Source organism: Cnephaeus nilssonii (genome assembly GCF_951640355.1).
Source record: "Cnephaeus nilssonii genome assembly, chromosome: 16".
Lineage (NCBI taxonomy): Eukaryota > Metazoa > Chordata > Mammalia > Chiroptera > Vespertilionidae > Cnephaeus > Cnephaeus nilssonii.
Genome location: NC_137087.1, coordinates 36,364,124 through 36,382,161, shown reverse-complemented (window position 1 = coordinate 36,382,161; position 18,038 = coordinate 36,364,124). Strand labels below are relative to the sequence as shown.

Below are 18,038 nucleotides of genomic sequence, written 5' to 3'. Positions count from 1 at the left end.
GCCCTTAAGGTGCTAACTACCTCTAGGACTTCATTTTCTACCACTCTCACCACACACATTCTGTTCCAGTGACACTGACCTCATTGCTTTTGCTAGAACCAACCATGGTTATTACTGCCTCAGGGCCTAACATCCTAATTGCACATGCTATTCTCACACCCCAGGATGCTTTTCCTCCGGGATCAACATGGTTCTCAATCACCTTCCTGCTTGTGTTTAGATGCCACTTCATCAGAGAGTCCTTTTCTGATGACCTTATATATAACATTGCATGCTCTTCATTATCCCTTTACTCTGTTGTTCTTCATGGCACTTTCGACTACTTTATATTATATGGTTAGTTACTCATGGTGTGTCTCTTCTCATTCATGAAAGCAGGAGGGCCGGACCTTGTTTGGTTGGCTACTGTACTCCCAGTTTCTCAATAATGCTTGGCATACTTAGTAATAAAAATAAAATGGACAGCAAGATTGCTTTGCATCAGGCACAAAGCTAAATGCTTAATTTGAAGCAGAGGGTGCAGGACCACTGGAGCTCTCGGAGAGACCCGAGGCTGGCTGCCGAGGCCTGGGAGGCGGAGCCTGGCCGCCGCACCTCTAGGGCCCGCCCACAGCGCATGCTCCGCGGGGGCCGCGGCGGGGGCGGGGCCTTCAGCCGGGGCGGGGCCCTCAGCCGGGGCGGAGTCTCCACCGCACTGACCCGCTGCTCCGATTCCCGGCGCTAACAGCCTCAGCTGGTCGTGCACGCCCGCCCTCGGGTCGGCCTGTCTCCGCCCCCGCCCCCGCCGAGCCCCTCCCCGAACCCCTCCCCGAGCCCCTTCCCTACTGCCTTCCCGAGTTACGGGCACTGTGAGCAGTCACTGGGGCTTTGGACTGCGACCGGGAGGACGTCCCAGGTGAGTCCCCGCTGCTCCGCCAGGTGCGGGTGCGGCAGTTCGGGTCCGCCTGGGCCGGTCGGAGGGGAGGGTCGTGCCCGGCTCCCGGGGTCTCAGTGCCGCCATCCCTGAGCCTCTGCAGGCCGGCAGCACCCTCCGCGCTCGGGCCCGGCGCGTCCTGCCTGAGCACCAGCAGGTGGCCTGAGGCACCCCCCAGTGACCAGGAGTGGGGAGCCCTCTGGAGTTGTCCGCCCTCCCCGGGGCCCTCCGACTCCCAGAGCCTCCCGACTGCGGTGATTATTGATTATTGATTCCCAGGCCCCCTTCTTCCTCCTCCTCCTCTGCGCCCCGCTAGCTCCTTCAGGCAGCCTGCCCGACCTAGCTCAGAGCTTGGTCGAGGGTGGACTTTGGCATTGATCCTGGTGAAAATTAAGGCGACACTCCTTAGCCAGTTGTCACTTTGCTCTCAGTACTTAACTTGGGCGAACCTCCGCTTCCTGAGAAAAGGAGGTAAGGGTACTGCATAAAGTTGGTAGAAGAGTAATAATTAACATCGTAAGTCCCAAGACCCTATAGCAAGATATTATTGTTGTTATTATTATTATAAAGCTACACGGCAAGCTGTTTTGGAGCTTTTCTTCAGCCACTGAACTGTTGGACTGCCCCTATTCCATATTGCAAAATTTGTATTGTGCATCTGATATGTTGGTTGGGTCCTAGGGGTTTAAAGTTGAATCAGACACCCACTCTGTCTTCGGGCTGGGGTGAAATGAAGGCAGATCAGCATTTACCTGGATTGCTGCAATATGGAAAGGACTGAGACAAAGGTGCTAAGGGAACCTGGGAAAGCACTCGGTGTCCAGCTCTGGAATGCTCCCTGAAAAGGGCTTTTTTACTCTCCGTTTACACTTGTCAGCCTTCATCCCTGCAAGAGTCACTTGAGAAAGTGATTGAGAAACGTGCTTGGTGTTGTGTTGGCAGGAAAAGTTAGCTGGGCCCCATTTCCTTGAGTGGCTTCAGCTGTTACCTCCTGGGGCCGCCTGTGGACAGCGGGTCCCAGTTTTAGGTGCTGAATGGAGAGCAGCCGCTCCTGCTGGGTGCCGCGCTGTTTTCAATTGCGGTTAGAACCTTTCATTTTTTTCTTTTCAATCTACCCCGTACTCCCTAGTAATAATGGAGTTTGGGGAGGTTGATAAAAGGTAGCCAAGGAGGTACAGCCCTTCTAACCACCACGAAGAAACACAAACTTTTGAGTAAATGCAAGTGGGCTTGCTTTGCCAGTGTAGACCCGGACAGGACATCCCCCCTGTCTACAAGGCGGGGGCCCACCATGGCATGTAGAAATAAGTGCAGCACCGGTAGGAGTTGCATCCACGGAAGGTGTCCGTCCACTTTTGCAATCTCCCGAGAACCAATTTCGTAAGATTCATGGAATACAGGCCTACCTTGAGATACTTCGGGCTTGGTTCCAGACAGCATAAATAAAGCTCTCTTGCCAGACTCACCGAATTGCTGTGGTCTGGAACCAAATGCGCACTGTCACCGAGGTATGCCTGCACTCAAGTTAAGCACAGTCTTTTAAAAGCAGCCGAATGGTATTACTGACATAAAATAAAAAGACATACTTTAAATTATACAATTTAATAAGCTTTGACTATGTACACTCCTGTGAAAAATCAGTACATGCAATATAATAAGCCTATCCATCACTCCCCCTCAAAGCTTCCTTGCCCATAGCCCTTTGTAACCTTTTCTTTCCACCCCCCTTTCCTCACACAGCCATTGATCTGCTTTCTATCAAAATAGGTTAGTTTTATATAAATGGAATCATATGTAGTTTTTTGGGGGGGCCTGGCTTCTTTCACTCACTGTAATTATTTTGAGATGCATCCATGTTATTGTGTTCATTCTTTTGTATTGAATAATATGATTATTCATTCACTCATTTGGGCTTTTCCAGTTTTGGGCTATTATACACAATCTGTTATAAGCATTTTTATACAAGTCTTTGTATGGGCATACACACATAGATCTTTATTATTATTTTTTAATCTTCACCCGAGGATGTTTTCCCATTGATTTTCAGAGAGAGTGGAAGAGAGAGGGAAAGACCGAGAGAAATATCGATGTGAGAGAAACACATCGATTGGTTGCCTCCTGCACAAGCCCCGACCAGGGCCCAGGCTGGGGAGGATCCTGCAACCAAGTATCTGCCCTTCACTGGAATCAAACCTGGGGCCCTTTGGTCTGCAGACTGACGCTCCATCCACTGAGCCAAATCGGCTAGGCCCTAGCTGCTAGGGTGACACATAGATCTTTATAAGTAAGTATATTTATTTTAAAAAAAGCTAGGAGGCCTGGGCCTTGCCTCTAACCATCGGGGTGTCCTTGGGAGAGTCACTTCATGTTGCCTTTAACATCCATCCCCAAGTCTTTGCCATGCTGTGATTTTGTGCCCGTCACCGCCAGAAAGGAGATGGTCTTTGTTGATGGTTGGAGGGTCTCAGAAGGAGAGAGGGGTGGTTTCTTTGCCTCTGCTTCTCTTTCAGGATCTTTTCTTTTACTTCACTTTTTCCCCTGGGGTGACAAATTTGAATGCTGACATATAATTTTGAGCAAGAATGGAAGTGAGTAAATAGGGGTAGGGTGGGGATGAGGGGTGGCAAGAGCTAATATTGGCCAAACTAAAAAATGTTTAAATCACCATTAGGGAGGAAAATGTGGGAGGTTAACAGGCTCGGGACTTTTGAGGATCTTCCTTTTTCTCGGCCTACTTTCTTCCAATTCCTCCATTTCTCCAGGAACAATTTAACCTCATGAAGAAGAGGTGAGTGGGTGTGCTAGGTCACGTATTAACTGGGGGGTAGCTATTGGGGAGGTTTCCTAGTAAAACAGAATTCCTTCTTTTTTTTGGCTTCCAGATATGACTTGTTTCTTATTTACCCTTTACCCAACTTTTACTTGCCCTAAACCTGGTTCTGAACTTTTTATGGGGACATTAATCTATCAGCATAATTATGTGTAATGAAATTTGGACAAATAACAATAGACTGTTTTGTGCAGAATGAAAATGTGGCTCTTGGGTTTGGTGTTCTGTGTGGCCCTTGGGACCCTGCATTCCGAGACATCTAGAGGGAAGCAGGCAATTGTGGATCCTGAAACGAATATGAATGTGGTAAGTTTCTCAAAGTCACCTGCTTTTAAAATGCATGTGACAGATGTTGAATATTTTCCTAAATTCAGTTATGTGGGCTACACGGAGCCACAAACTTGAATCTCTTTCTATCTGATAGTGCTTTTCGTGTTCTCTGAATCTTAGATTCAGTTCACCCCACCTTCCCACCAGGTGATGTGTATTTTGCAGATTGCATCCTATTGTTAAAACTATATACTTCTTACTGAGATAAATGATATTTAAATATCACGCAATTTGCTTAAAGAACAGTAAAAACATGTCAAAACTTTGCAAGAATGTTACTGAGTGCTGCTTTTACAATACACTGAACAAGGATTGTGATCAGCAATGTCCAGGAAGCACAGTTCAATACAAAAATAAAAATGTCTCAAAAACATTTTGTTAGCCCTAACCGGTTTGGCTCATTGGATAGAGCGTCGGCCTGTGGACGGAAGGGTCCCAGGTTCGATTCCGGTCAAGGGCATGTACCTTGGTTGTGGGCACATCCCCAGTAGGGGGTGTGCTGGAGGCAGCTGATCGATGTTTCTCTCTCATCGATGTTTCTAACTCTCTATCCCTCTCCCTTCCTCTCTGTAAAAAATTAATAAAATATATTAAAAACCCCCCACATTTTGTTAGAACAAAAAAGCAAAAATAATCCCTTGAGTAATTAAAACATGTCTAAGTTTTCAATCTTAAGTAAACAATAAAGTCTGGAAATACATATGCATAAAGGATTGGGAAAATAGAGATTCCTAAGCAAAACAAAACAGGATAGGACCTCTTACAATAAGAATAGTGGTAGATCACATAGTTAGAAGGTACATTTATTTCTTTCTTTTTAAAAAATATATTTTTATTGATTTCAGAGAGGAAGGGAGAGGGAGAGAAAGATAGAAACATCAATAAAAAGAGAATCGTTGATCAGCTGCCTCCTGCACATCTCACTCTAGGGATCAAGCCCACAACCTGGGCATGTGCCCTGATTAGCTGGTAGATTTAGAAAAGAAAGAAAGAAGAGTGTTTATTTGTGCCTGGGAGCCAGGATGAAAACAAAGAGGCCCAAAGCTATGATAAAATTAGTCATTGTTGGTGCAGAACATGCCAGAATGATGATGCCAAATTTAACCAAACACCTGTGTGTAGAACACATGGATAAAACAAGTGGAGGATTTACTCTTGTGGTGGGTGTGCTACTAGATTCAGCAGGCTAAAATTTCAATCACAGTTGATTTTGTTACTTAAAAAAATTTTTTTTTTTTAAATTAATTTCAGAGAGGAAAGGAGAGGGAGAGAGAGATAGAAACATCAATGATGAGAGAGAATCATTGATCGGCTGCCTCCTGCATGGCCCCTACTGGGAATCGAGCCCACAACTCGGGCATGTGCCCTTGCCCAGAATCGAACCTGGGACCTTTCAGTCTGCGGTTGGATGCTCTAACCACTGAAACAAACCAGCCAGGGCCACAGGCGGATTTCTTAAGTGATGCCTGGAAAATGTCATTGACATTGTGTCTTCTCCACAATGGGAGATCTTATCAGATTCTGTCCGTAGAATTTCCATTATAATAACTATTTTTTTCTCTGTAGAGTGAAATTATCTCTTACTGGGGATTTCCTAGTGAGGAACACCTAGTTGAGACAGAAGACGGGTACATTCTTTGCCTCCACCGAATCCCTCACGGGAGGAAGAACCATTCTGACGAAGGTATGGGTGTTTTCTGTGTCAAGATAGGAAAGCTTGGAATTTGGCCAGAAATTTAATTTCTACCTCTTGAGATTTTTATGTCTTATGGATACTTACTGTTAATCTTCCTTTTAATAAGCATGCTACAGAAATGAGTAGTGAGCTATAGTGAGGGCTTCTATTTTTTCCTCCTGCTCAAAACACACAAAACATATTTTAATCCAGAGAGATCATATGATCTTGGTTTTCTTCCTTATTTTCTTTTTTAGAAAAGTAGACCCTGTATACTGATTTCAGATTCCATATATAAAGGAAAATATGTGTTCATATGATTTCTCTTAAAAGTGGTGAGTTGACTAATGTAACTAGTAGTGTGAGTCATTGTTAAAAGACCGAGGAATCTTCAGTAAAAACAAGCTTAGAGAATGTGCCTCCTCTTTTTTTTAATCACTACCTCCAGGCCTCTCTGTCCATATGGCAATTAAGCAAGTAGCGCCACATGCCCTACTTGTGTGTATCACGGCTGTTGCGGGGGAAGGTGCTGTGCCCTGGAGTGTGAGGAAAGTGAGCATGATTCTTAATTGCTCCCAGGTGGTAGGAAGTAGAGCTAGGAGACCCCGGTGCCAGGTCTGGGCCAGCCCCTAAGTGCTTGTGTGGTTTCACATCTGTGGGCTTTGGATTCTTCCTCTGTAACAACAGCCGATGGGCTGGAATTATCTCAAAGTACCCCTTCCATCTTTCCCACTCTCTGTTTCTATGGGCTACATGCGATATTCTTTCTGTTTTGTCTTGTTTTGGCAGGTATGTAGAGCAGTGGATACCCTTGGCCTTCTAAATGGGGAACAAAGACGGAAAGTACCCCAAATCTGGCCTTAGCAGGAGGTCCCCAGCTTCTTCCTCTGTTCTGCAGGGGCCTTCCTGTAGGGGATCAGTGGTGTGTACCTAACACCTGCTGTGAGCTAAGCTCAGAGGGCAGGGGAGTTTGGAGGAAATCTGTGGTTTCCCTGAGCACTGCCCCTGCTCCAAGGCCGGGGCTCTTCGTCGTCCTGCAGGAACAATGTGGTCAGTGGTGTTCCTTTGGCTCAGTTAAGCCAAATAGACAAAAAGAATTCATCAGATGCTTCACACAGAGCTTGTTGTCTTCTCATTCATGCAGCTTCCTCTTCCGACTTCCTCCTCTATTAATAACACCATCGCCCTCCTAATGACCTAGACTAGAAACTGCAGAATCATTCCTGACTCCCATCGTCAAGTGGCTGTCAAGTCCTCTCTAGGCTGCTCATGTGATGTGCTTCAGTTTATTCCTTCCTTCGCTTTGGTAGGCTGCCACCCTATCTTCTTTTTTTTTAAAAAAATTTTTATTGATATTTAGAGAGAGAGGAAGAGAGGGGGAGAGAGGAAAAGAGAGATCAATGAGTGAGAGAAACATTGATCGGTTGCCTCCTGTAGGCCTCCAAACTGGGGATTGAAACCACAGCCTGGGTATGTGCCTTGACTTGGCATCAAGGCCACCACCTTTTTGGTGCATGGGATGATGCTCCAGCCAACTGAGCCACCCTTATGTTCTAGTTACCATTTAACTTGACGCCTGAACTAAGTTCAGAACCTGAGAGAGGCTTGAGCCATGTCCATTTTAAAGACTTCCCATATTTTAAAAAAAGAAAGAATTTCGAAACAGGAATATGAAAATTTAGTCTGCTTTATCTTTTAAGAAATCAGTGCTTTTAATACAGAAATAACATCATAGTATAATGACTTATAACATTTATAAGTTGTTACAAGCAACATTGAAACATTCATTTATGGGGCTAAGTGAAACAGTTCCTATTACCCTTTTTAAAGGGTTTTCCCCCCCGTTTTTTTGGCTGTACTGTGGTGCTGCCATGTTTACAGCCATATAGAGACCATCCTTCAGTCCTGTCACAGTGGGCCCCTCTGGTCACATGTAGAGCCTCATCTGGAGATTATTGGAGGTTTTATGATCACAGGGCTTAACCGCTCCTCTACACATGCCACCTGCTCTCTTTTCTGCCAGCCTCTCTATTTTCTCCCCTCTTATGCAGTTTCTCAGGATTAAACATGGTAGAGCCCAGGCATAATTAAGTGATTTTGCCAGTCAGCAATTGACAGGAACCTGCTCAATGAAGATATACACCTTTCCTTCATCCCCTGTCTTGTCTATACTGTTCTCCCCCATTCTGTAAGCAGTAGGCCTTTGACGTTCACCATGGATATGACTCCCCAAATGAGCGAGTGCAGTCCTCAGCTCTGGTGTGTACGGTGGCTTCCCCTGCAGAGCGGGGTAGAATACCTCTTTCACAAGGCTTACGAGGAGTGCTTGAGAACTGTGGGTTGACAGCTGTGTTTACCCATTACTTAAGGAACTTTCATCATTTATCAACTGGACAGGTTTAGATAGGCTTCATAGCCAAATTATGCATGATAACATCGAAGTTGTGATTTTATGTTAAAAGTATCAAAGAACTACTTTTGGACACGCAAATCCAACTGAGTTATTTCCTTTTTTCTAAAGTCCCCTGGAGTTCAGCTGGTGAACACAACCCCTGGAATGCTGCCCACCCTGCCTATTGTCTTCATTTTTATATGTATTTCCAAAGAATTCTTCTCATCCTTCCAAGTCCAGCTTATCTGCCAGCTCTCTGGATTGCTTAAGCAGGAAGGAGACACACACTTGCTCTGGACTGCCAAATGCCTTGCTAACCCCCCTCTGGAGGTGCTTAGCTCATTTTGCTTTGGTTTGACTTAGTTTTGTACCTCTTTCTCCCCATCTTTGCTCCCTCAGCCACTTTCTGAGACTGTGTCTTTGTCATCTTTGTATCCCTCAGAGCAGTGGTCGGCAAACTGCGGCTCACGAGCCACATGCGGCTCTTTGGCCCCTTGAGTTTTTAGCAAAGGCCAGCTTAGGAGTACCCTAATTAAGTTAATAACAATGTACGTACCTATATAGTTTAAGATTAAAAATTTGGCTCTCGAAATAAATTTCAATCGTTGTACTGTTGATATTTGGCTCTGTTGACTAATGAGTTTGCTGACCACTGCCTCAGAGCAACTAGCAGCACCCCAACCGGGGATCAGACCCACAACTAGACGCCTGAATCAACTCTTCACGGTCAGCCTGAGTGGCAGTGATACCAGGGCAGTCTTCAGAATTGGGGTACATAACTGGATGAAGGCGATGGGACTTGTCTCTAGTAAAATAATTTCTGTGTGCACAGAAATTTTGTATGTATTTTTAATGAGTTTATGGACCCAGTAAAGAATCCCCTGGTTTAGACAATCATATGCCTGTCTGGTCAAACCTCTACTAACTAGGCAGCTTGGCACGCTTGTTTAGGAAGCTCTTGGTGATCTGTGAAGTAAGTGCAGGCTGTTGCTCAATGTCTAGCAAACTTCTCTATAGGGTGTTGAGCTCCCCCTGCTTGGCACTAACTCCAGAAGGGAATTGAAATTCAGAAACTCATCATCTATAGGGAAGTGGTTCTGTTTTTATCTGCTCGGCCTTATTTCAGAAGGTCGTGTGGGATGTTAGTGCTGGAAGGATCTCAGAGTCCTGCCTGGGCGAAGGTTTTGGAGAGCCTTCCTGTGGATTCCAAGGTAGAGCCCTGGGGGCTGAGAACCTGTGTTCTAGGTCAGCGTCCTCATTTTACTAGGTGAGACAGCCAAGTTCAAAGAAGGAAAGAGATTTATTTCAGGTCAAAGGGTAGCAGGCCAGCCACTCTGAGATAGTGTTCTTTAAAACTAGAGAACATGGCCTTGTGTAATAAGTCTTGAGCAAGTTAATCTCCTGACAGAATATTTATTTTATTTGGCTAAAAAAAAAGGAAAGACATATAGGCTTTGACTAAAGCAAATAAACAGCAACAAGACATACTTACTCCTTGCCTAATTGGGAAATAAATTGTCCAATAAGGCAATCATCACATGAAGCACCAACAATATCTGAGAAGTTGTGTATCTGATGGTGCCCTGGATATGAACAGCTGCCTTCAGTGGGCACAGACAGGCGCTGTGAACTCTGCCTTGGCAAAGACTCAGGGGCTGCCCTTCGAGGGCTGGACATGTTCCCCTTTAGATGAATCCATTTTGAACACGCCTATGGATGGGCTGTATCAGAAGAGCCGAGAGAATGTATCAAAAATAAATATTTGCAGGCTTCCCTACATCAGAACCAGGGACAGAAATGTGTATCTTCTAAGTCCCGCAGGTGATTTAGATATGCAGGGGAATTAGTGGTTGGCTTGCTTTGAAATGTCAGGAATACATATAAGCATACCTCCTCTCCCCACCATTTTTGGTTTCTGATGAATCTTTAGAAGTTAAAAGCAAGGGCTTTGGAAGGAGACTGACTTGGGTTTCCATTCTGGCTCTCTACTAGGTGAGTCTTCCAAGGTAGGTTTCTTAATTTCTGATTCCAGGAATCAGTTACCTTATCTTTAACATGGGCCGGATCTTATTAGCTCTTTTATAACAGTTTAATTCATGTGAAATGAAGTGCCGTGTGCATAATCGGTAGCTGTTAATCAACCAGGTACCAGAATGTTTGCTAGGATTTATCTCAAGTGGTTGGGCAGGTTCAGGAAGCCCCGAAGCTTTTGGTGAGCTAAAGCCAAAAGGGATGGCTGAACCAGTCCTTGGACTTGGGTTTGTGCAAGCCGAGGACTACTTTGCTGGATGTCGAGCTTCCTTGACTTGTTCAGTCCCAGGGATGACTGCAGAAAGGTCTAAAGTGAGGGGCGGTTCTGACTTTTCATTGCTCACTGTGAAGTGGTGGGAAGGCTTATGTACCATCAGCTAAGTCCTTGGTGCCATTTTGTCTAGAACCTATCTTTGCCAAGGAGAGGGAGCCCTTATGCCACTTACAGCCTATCTTCTAAGAGCTCCTGAAAGGTTGTGGTTACGCAAGCTCCTGCCAGACTAATGAGCCAGGCCTCTCTTCTTTAGGCCCAGGAGGCATACTGCCGCCTCTGAGCCCGAGCTCGGAATTGCTGATTGTGCAACTATGCACAGATTACTTAGTCACACTGTGCCTCAGAGTCCTTATCAGAGAAGTGGGGGTAAAAACTAGTCCCCAACTATATTAGTTCCCTATTGCTGCTGTAGCTAATTCCACAAACATAGTGCCTTAAAACATCACAAACTTATGATCCTATAGTCCTGGAGGTCAGAAGACCTAAGATCAAGGTGTTGGCAGGACTGTGTTCCTTCTGGAGGCTCTAGGGGAGAATCTGTTTTCTTGCCTTTTTCAGCAACTAGAAGCTGCCTGCATTCCTTGGCTTCTGGCCCCATCCTCCATCTTCAAAGCCAGCAGTGCTGCTTCTTCTCCCTTCTTGCTTCCCCCTTCCCCCTTCCCCGTTCCCCCTTCCCCCTCTCCTTTTCCCCTTTCCCCCTCCCCCTCTCCTCCTCCTCCTCCTCCTCCTTCTTCTTCTCCTTCTCTCTCTCTCTCTCTCCCCCCCCTCTTTCCCCCCTTCCCCTTGTGACTTCTGTTCTAATATTATTTTATTAAACCTATACATTCATTATTATTTTTATGAGCCATTATTTATTGAGCTTTACTGTGTATCAGCCACTGTATCATCCCCACTTTAGAAAAGGACCTTGAGTAAATGCTACATGGGTTTCATAGTTAGTAAGAACCAAGGTCTGTTTCACGCCAACGCCTTGATCTTTGTGATTTTCTCCTTGTTCTTCTTTTGGTTCGTCCTTGCACCTCAGCTGATTTCTCACACCATTTTAGAGCCTGACCAGTGGAGCCTGACCAGACACTACCCTGGCAGAGAAGGCCAGTGGCTTGGGAGGCAGGAGGAACTTCCCCATTCACCCGGTCATCTTCCTCTTGGGAGACTGTGGGCTCAGCAGATTGGTTTTTGGAGCCTGAGTAATCCCCTCCTCACTTCCACCCCTGTTTGGGGCTAATCACGGCAGGCAGCACTGTGATGGGTCATCACTGGGCTGCTTCCCTTTGCTGACTCTGTGCTGTTTAGGTGACCATGATAATGTCACCTGCCCTCTCTGGTCCAAGATGCTTTTAGGCCTACCCTTCAGTCCCCAGCCCCCCCAGAGTCGGTTTGGGACAGACAAACTAATTGTAGGGCACAGCTGGGGAAGGCAGCCCTGTTCCGGTCATATTAGTTTGTTGCTCAGACACACCAGGCCTCAGGTGCTGGAGTGCAAGGACCAGGCTGGTCCTTGGAAGCATCGCCTGAGCGGGCAAGGTTGGGTGTCAGGCCCCTGTCTCCCATTCTCTATCTCCTGCACCCACTTCCTTCCAAGCATTTGGTCCAGTTCCCTGCAAAATAGCTTACCCTCTTTGGGCCGTCATCCTCTGAGGGCTTTCTTTGTGGTCTAGAATGACTTCTCTCTGGCTAACCTCCTTTCCCATAGCAAAGAAATGACAGTGATGGACCCTGGTATCAGACACACCTGGGTTCATATCCCAACTCTCCCGCTTACTGGTACTCACTCTCAGTCAACAGCGGTCAAGTTACTTGACTTCTCTTAGCCACAGTTTCCTATCTGCCAAATGGGAATAGTACCAGCGTCACGGGATGTTCACTTAGAGCTTATAAGCACGCAATAGTAGCTAGCTATTATTCCAATGAGCTTTTCTCAGCAAGGTGAAAAGAAATCCAGCTAACAGAAAGAAAAATTTGTCAGTTCACTTCCCATCTGAGTATTCAGTGAATCAGTCTTCTCATTATTCGTTGATATTTTACATTCCTCATTTGCACACATCATTGCTGCAGTACAGAGTAGACTGTAATTTTGTACTTTACTCTTCCCCCCCCACCGCTCTTCAAGGCTATGTTATGAGCTTTCCTGTGCCACCACAGTCCTTGTCGTTGATAGCTTAATTATTGCACCAGTTAGGTTGCAATTAATTATTTGTCCACTCGACCATTAGTTTATTTCAAGTGTTTCACTGTTATAAAGAATGGGCAGAAGGCACAGGGAGTTCTTATGTATTCATTTTGACCCATGTGTCAGTCACTGTACCAGACGCTTAATTATCTAACTTATTCCTCTTAACAGCTCTTTAAGGAACTAAGACTCAGACTGGTTAAGCAACTTAATAATAATTAGAACTAAAGTACCTCATATCTCATTACTCCCTGTAAGGTACATCATACATTGCCGTGCTGCAGGGGTGATATAAATTTCAGGGCGTGTTGAAATGCTGTTCCCAAGCTGCACATCAGAACTAGGAGAGGACAGGTTTGAACCCAGGAGGGTCTGACGCTGAAACTCATGGTCAATATAATGTCAGCTCCATGACAGTGAGGTTTCTCTCTCTCACTTACTTCTCTTCTCTGTAGTGTCCCCAGCATATAGTTGGGTTGCTTGGCACAGAGTTGGTGCTTAATAAATGCTTGTCTAATGAATGACTGGATGCTTTTAACACTGTTAGCAGCCAGAGGTCAGGTTTCTTTGACTCCCAAATCTTTGTTTTTTTTTCTACTATATCACTGTCTCAGTTATGGGTGAGTAGAAGATAAATTTACATATAAATATACATATGTGTTTGTACACACATATGGATATATATGTTTATCTATACTTAGGAATTTGTGTCTGTGTGATATTTTTCTTGCGGTTTGTTTTGTTAGGATGCATTCTGAGAAATCTACTGGAACAAAGTATAGAAACATTACATAAGTTTTTAAAAATACATTAAAAACTTTTTGATGATTAAGTCAATGTGTCTTGTTCCTAGATATGCAAAAATAGTCCCGTGTCACTGTTACCTTGCCAACGCTATTAAAAAAATATTTTTACTAATGTTAATAGGAGTGCATTGCTACCTTAATATTTTAATTTATTTCTATTTCTAATTATTTGCTTTAAGATTCATGCTTGTTTAGAAGCTAGGTGCTGCTAGCTCCCAAACATAAATGTCTTTCAGGTCCCAAACCAGTGGTGTTCCTGCAGCACGGCTTGCTGGCCGATTCAAGTAATTGGGTCACAAACCTACCCAACAGCAGCCTGGGCTTCATTCTGGCAGACGCTGGTTTCGACGTGTGGCTGGGGAACAGCAGGGGAAACACCTGGTCCCGGAAACACAAGACCCTTTCAGTTTTTCAGGATGAATTCTGGGCCTTCAGGTATATTTGGCTTGATTTTGACAGGCATCTAGTTCCTTAGTATCCTTAACGGAGACACCAGGGCGGCTGATAGATGGGTAACTCGAGGTCGTATGAGAGAAGAAACTGGTGGACCGTGAAATAGGTTAAACCTTTCTAGGAATTTAATAAATAGCAGTAAGGTAAATTTTAAATAAGTGATTACATTTAAGAATTAGATTCAAGTAGGAGTATTTAGTTATATTGACATTCCTGGTGGTGTGGGAGCTGCTGGGTAAATTGTGCCCCTGAACCTTCTTCCTCCCTCCAAAAACACACATTCCAAATGTTCACGACTCTATAGCCACACATTTTCCTCTTCTCTCTTTTACTTCTGGCTCTACCAGTTAATCACTGTGTGACACTGGGCATGTGTACTAGCACAAGCTCTCTGTGTCTCAGTTTTCTTCATGTAAAATGGGGATAATAAATACCTATCTTATAAGGTTATTGGGGGATTAAAGGCAAGGATACAGGGAAAGAACCTGGTACATCATAAGCAGTGGCAACAACTGGCTCATCTTTCTCCTGATGACGAACGCTCACATGCCCACGGGTCCCGGCTCTGTGTTGCTACCAGGCACAGAGAAGAGCAGGCTACGGATCCTCCAGACTTGCTTCCCATTTGTAAAACCAGAGCCAACCTAAGGACGTGAAATGCAAGGAGAGCTTTACCAAGGACATGTACAGCAACATGTCACTTTATTTGTAATAAGTGGAAAATTGGAACCTACCAAATGCCCATTCACAATGAATGGACAAATTCCGTGTGGTCTATTTACCTACAACTATGTGCAACAGTTTGGATGTAGCCTAATACAGAAGAATGCATACTGTGGTCCCATTTATAGAAAAGTTCAAAAATGAGTAAAGCTAATTTATGGTGTGAAAAATGAGGATAATGGTTACCCTTAGAGGCACGATTGGCAAAGGGCTCAGGGGATTTCTGCAGTTCTGGTGGTTCTGTGTCCTGTGCTCGGGCATGGTTTCCCAGCTGTGCTCAGTTTGTGATAAGTCGTCAAACTGCACAATTACTATTTGTGTGTGTTGCATTTGTATGTAATGTCTCAATGAAAGAGTTCCATTTTTGGATTACAGTTATGATGAGATGGCAAATTATGACTTACCAGCTTCAATTAACTTCATTCTGAATAAAACTGGCCAAGAACAAGTGTATTATGTGGGTCATTCTCAAGGCACTACGATAGGTATGTATGCAATAAAGAGTGGAAGTTGATATAATGTATTATTACAGAGTTTGCATTTGTTCTGAAAAATGAAATATAAAAAATGTTAGCTTAAGTAGATGTTTATTTATCATTATCATTATTATTATTATTAATATCACCAAGCAGAAATAATGAATAGGGCAAAGAATTTTGGTAATATTTTATCTTCTCTGGAAATTCAGACTTGAATATAAATGCAATAAACCATGCTGTTCACGGTTCTCTTGAATTTAAAGGTATTAAGCCACAGCCTATTACGTATTTTTCTGGTTAAGCAACATGGGGATGTGAGAGGGTAGAAAACAAGTTTCATAAGTCCAGAGACTTTTAAAAAGAAAACAAGAAAGTACACTGACTTAAAGTTAAGTGGAATGAAGCTAACTACAAAGATGTAGTCTTGTTACTAGATATGCAAAAATAGTCCCGTTTCATTGTTACCTTGCCAATGCTGTTACACTTTTATTTATAAATAGTTTTTAAAAGTCATATGCATTTTCATTTGTGGTGATTATAAAAATAATATGTGTTCATTGTAAACAAAAATAGAAAATGAGCAAAGTTTAAAGAAAATGAAAATTGCCCTTAATTCTAGCAAACAAGAGTTCCTCTGATTAGGGACTATGAACCCGTTCCATAATTTGAATAATTCCCTCTTTTAGTGTTTTCTGTGACCAATATCTTTATGTTCATGTCACACGGTCTCATTAGAATACACACTCAAAAAGTAACGTGGATGTCTTTTTGCCTTTCTCATTCATTAAGTTAAGCATTTTCCTTCATTCATATTTCTTGACTTGTCTACTGAATGTCCTTTGCCCCACTGCTCTCTAGAGTAGCTTTCTAAAGCCAAGTTTAAGGCTAGCAGTGACCTGGAAGGACGCTAAGAGGTATTATATCCCTAGGGCACGCTACATGTGCCAGTCATTTCTGAGTCATTGCTAATTTATTTGAATGGCTCTGTAAGTTGTCCTTAGGAATATGGATGTGTTGGGGCCCTCCCAAACTGTTAGGACTACAGTCTTTCAGGAGCTCGGTTTACATTATTAAAGGAACAGGAAACATCTTCTGGTTTTAGCAACGAAGATTTCTTCCAGGGCATAACTAGGTTGAAAAATTGAAACAAGCACTTAAATACTTGATTTACTAGTTTAGTCAAACTCAGTGTTTCTGCACATAGTTCAGAGGACCCCTTTCAAGTGTTTGCCTGCATGTCTCTCAGGTTGTCACTAGAGGGCGTCACACACAACTGCCCTTGCTTTTTCAGAGAAAATTCCAGAGGATCAAATTCCTGTTACCGTCCTTTTGTTCCCACAGGTTTTATAGCATTTTCACGGATCCCGGAGCTGGCCAAAAAGATTAAGATGTTTTTTGCCCTGGGTCCTGTGGCTTCAGTCGAGTTCGCTAGTAGCCCTCTAGCTAAATTAGGACTGTTTCCGGATCATCTCATTAAGGTACTTAACCCACCCCTCCCCCAATTTCCTTTCCAGATCTGAAGAATTGGCCATTAGAGGGAAAATTTGTGCTTTTCTCCATTATGGTTTGCTATCAACGGAAAGTGGGATTTCTCTCTCCAAGGTTTTTCTTCTCTCCCCCTTACCCCTACTTCCAGATCCTGGGGAGTCAGGGAAGGTGTATCATTAATTCTGCACCCGAGGCCCATGTTCATAGTTAACATATCAGTGCAGATATCCACCGATCAAGCAAAGAGAGCACCAGAGAGTCTGGGAGAAGGTAGCTTAATCCTCTTGGACTTGCCTTTTATTCTACGCAGTGAGTGGTGCAGAGGAGTAGGCAGGAGGTGGGAGAAGGAAATGCACCCTTCCCATATACATGCCTGACCCTGACCACAAAGAGGGTGATTTAAACACAAGCCAGTAATCTCGCGGGGGCTTAGCCCTTGAGCTGTGTGACCCCAAGCTCTATTCAAGGAAGAAGCAGTTTTTATGAGGAGTTGAGAGACAGCTGAGGCCAGATGGTCCATTATGCATGCATTATATGTTTTTATGTATGACACGTTTAAACACACACCGATATGAAATCCCTTTCAGGCATATATACTACAAATCAGGAATAGCACATCTACTGGCCATTTAAGAGACTTTCATAAGAAATACAGCCTGTACTCTGAGCTTAGAATCTGACTCTCACATAAGATGGGTTTCTCTGCATAGGTGACCAGATATGCAGATAAGATGTGACTTCCTTAAACCAAATTAGTTTATAATGCCTTGGGTAGTACTATTAAAATTTTCATTATAAACAATTGGAAGATTACAGATAAAGTGTCCTTTACCGTAGCTTCTCTTGGTGCCTTCTTCATAATTAAGCACAGTGCTCAGTTTAGGGTCTCTTCCTATAGACCTTGTGTGTGAATTTCCAGAGAGACATATATTGTTTTGTTTTGATGTAGACAGTATTCAACGGTGTATATTCTGCAGATTACACTTTTCACTCTTGAAGAGCTGTTATGTTAATGCATAAAACTCTATCACATGCTTTTTAACTGCTGCATAGTAACTTTTCCATTTATAAAGAACTGCTACCGTATTAAGCCAGATGCCTGTGGTAGATATTTAGGTTGCTGCTGATTTGCTGTTGCTGCATCCTTGTACCTTTTTTTTTTTTTTTAATGGAGAACTGAAACTGCTGTGTCATATGAATGTATTCAATTTAATTTAGTTCTTGGAGATTGTGAGTTAGTAGCTTTGTGAACATACAAACTCCCCTCCCCACCTTGGAGATGGTGTTTTTAAAAAAATATATTTTATTGACTTTTTTTACAGAGAGGAAGGGAGAGAGATAGAGAGCTAGAAACATCGATGAGAGAGAAACATCGACCAGCTGCCTCCTGCACACCCCCCACCGGGGATGTGCCCGCAACCAATGTACATGCCCTTGACCGGAATCGAACCTGGGACCTTTCAGTCCGCAGACC

General features: G+C 43.9%; 1 protein-coding gene across 1 annotated transcript in view; it reads left to right on the top strand.

The window, feature by feature from the left end:
• Positions 1-691: 691 nt before the first annotated feature.
• The window catches only part of LIPA (lipase A, lysosomal acid type), a 30,616-nt gene continuing 13,269 nt past the window's right edge, over positions 692-18,038 (top strand). The window contains exons 1-6 of the mRNA XM_079794348.1: positions 692-895; positions 3,938-4,049; positions 5,640-5,757; positions 13,658-13,856; positions 14,973-15,082; positions 16,418-16,554. Of these exons, the coding sequence (XP_079650474.1) occupies positions 3,939-4,049; positions 5,640-5,757; positions 13,658-13,856; positions 14,973-15,082; positions 16,418-16,554 (675 nt within the window). The 5' untranslated portion in view covers positions 692-895; position 3,938. The remainder of the gene's footprint in view (positions 896-3,937; positions 4,050-5,639; positions 5,758-13,657; positions 13,857-14,972; positions 15,083-16,417; positions 16,555-18,038) is intronic.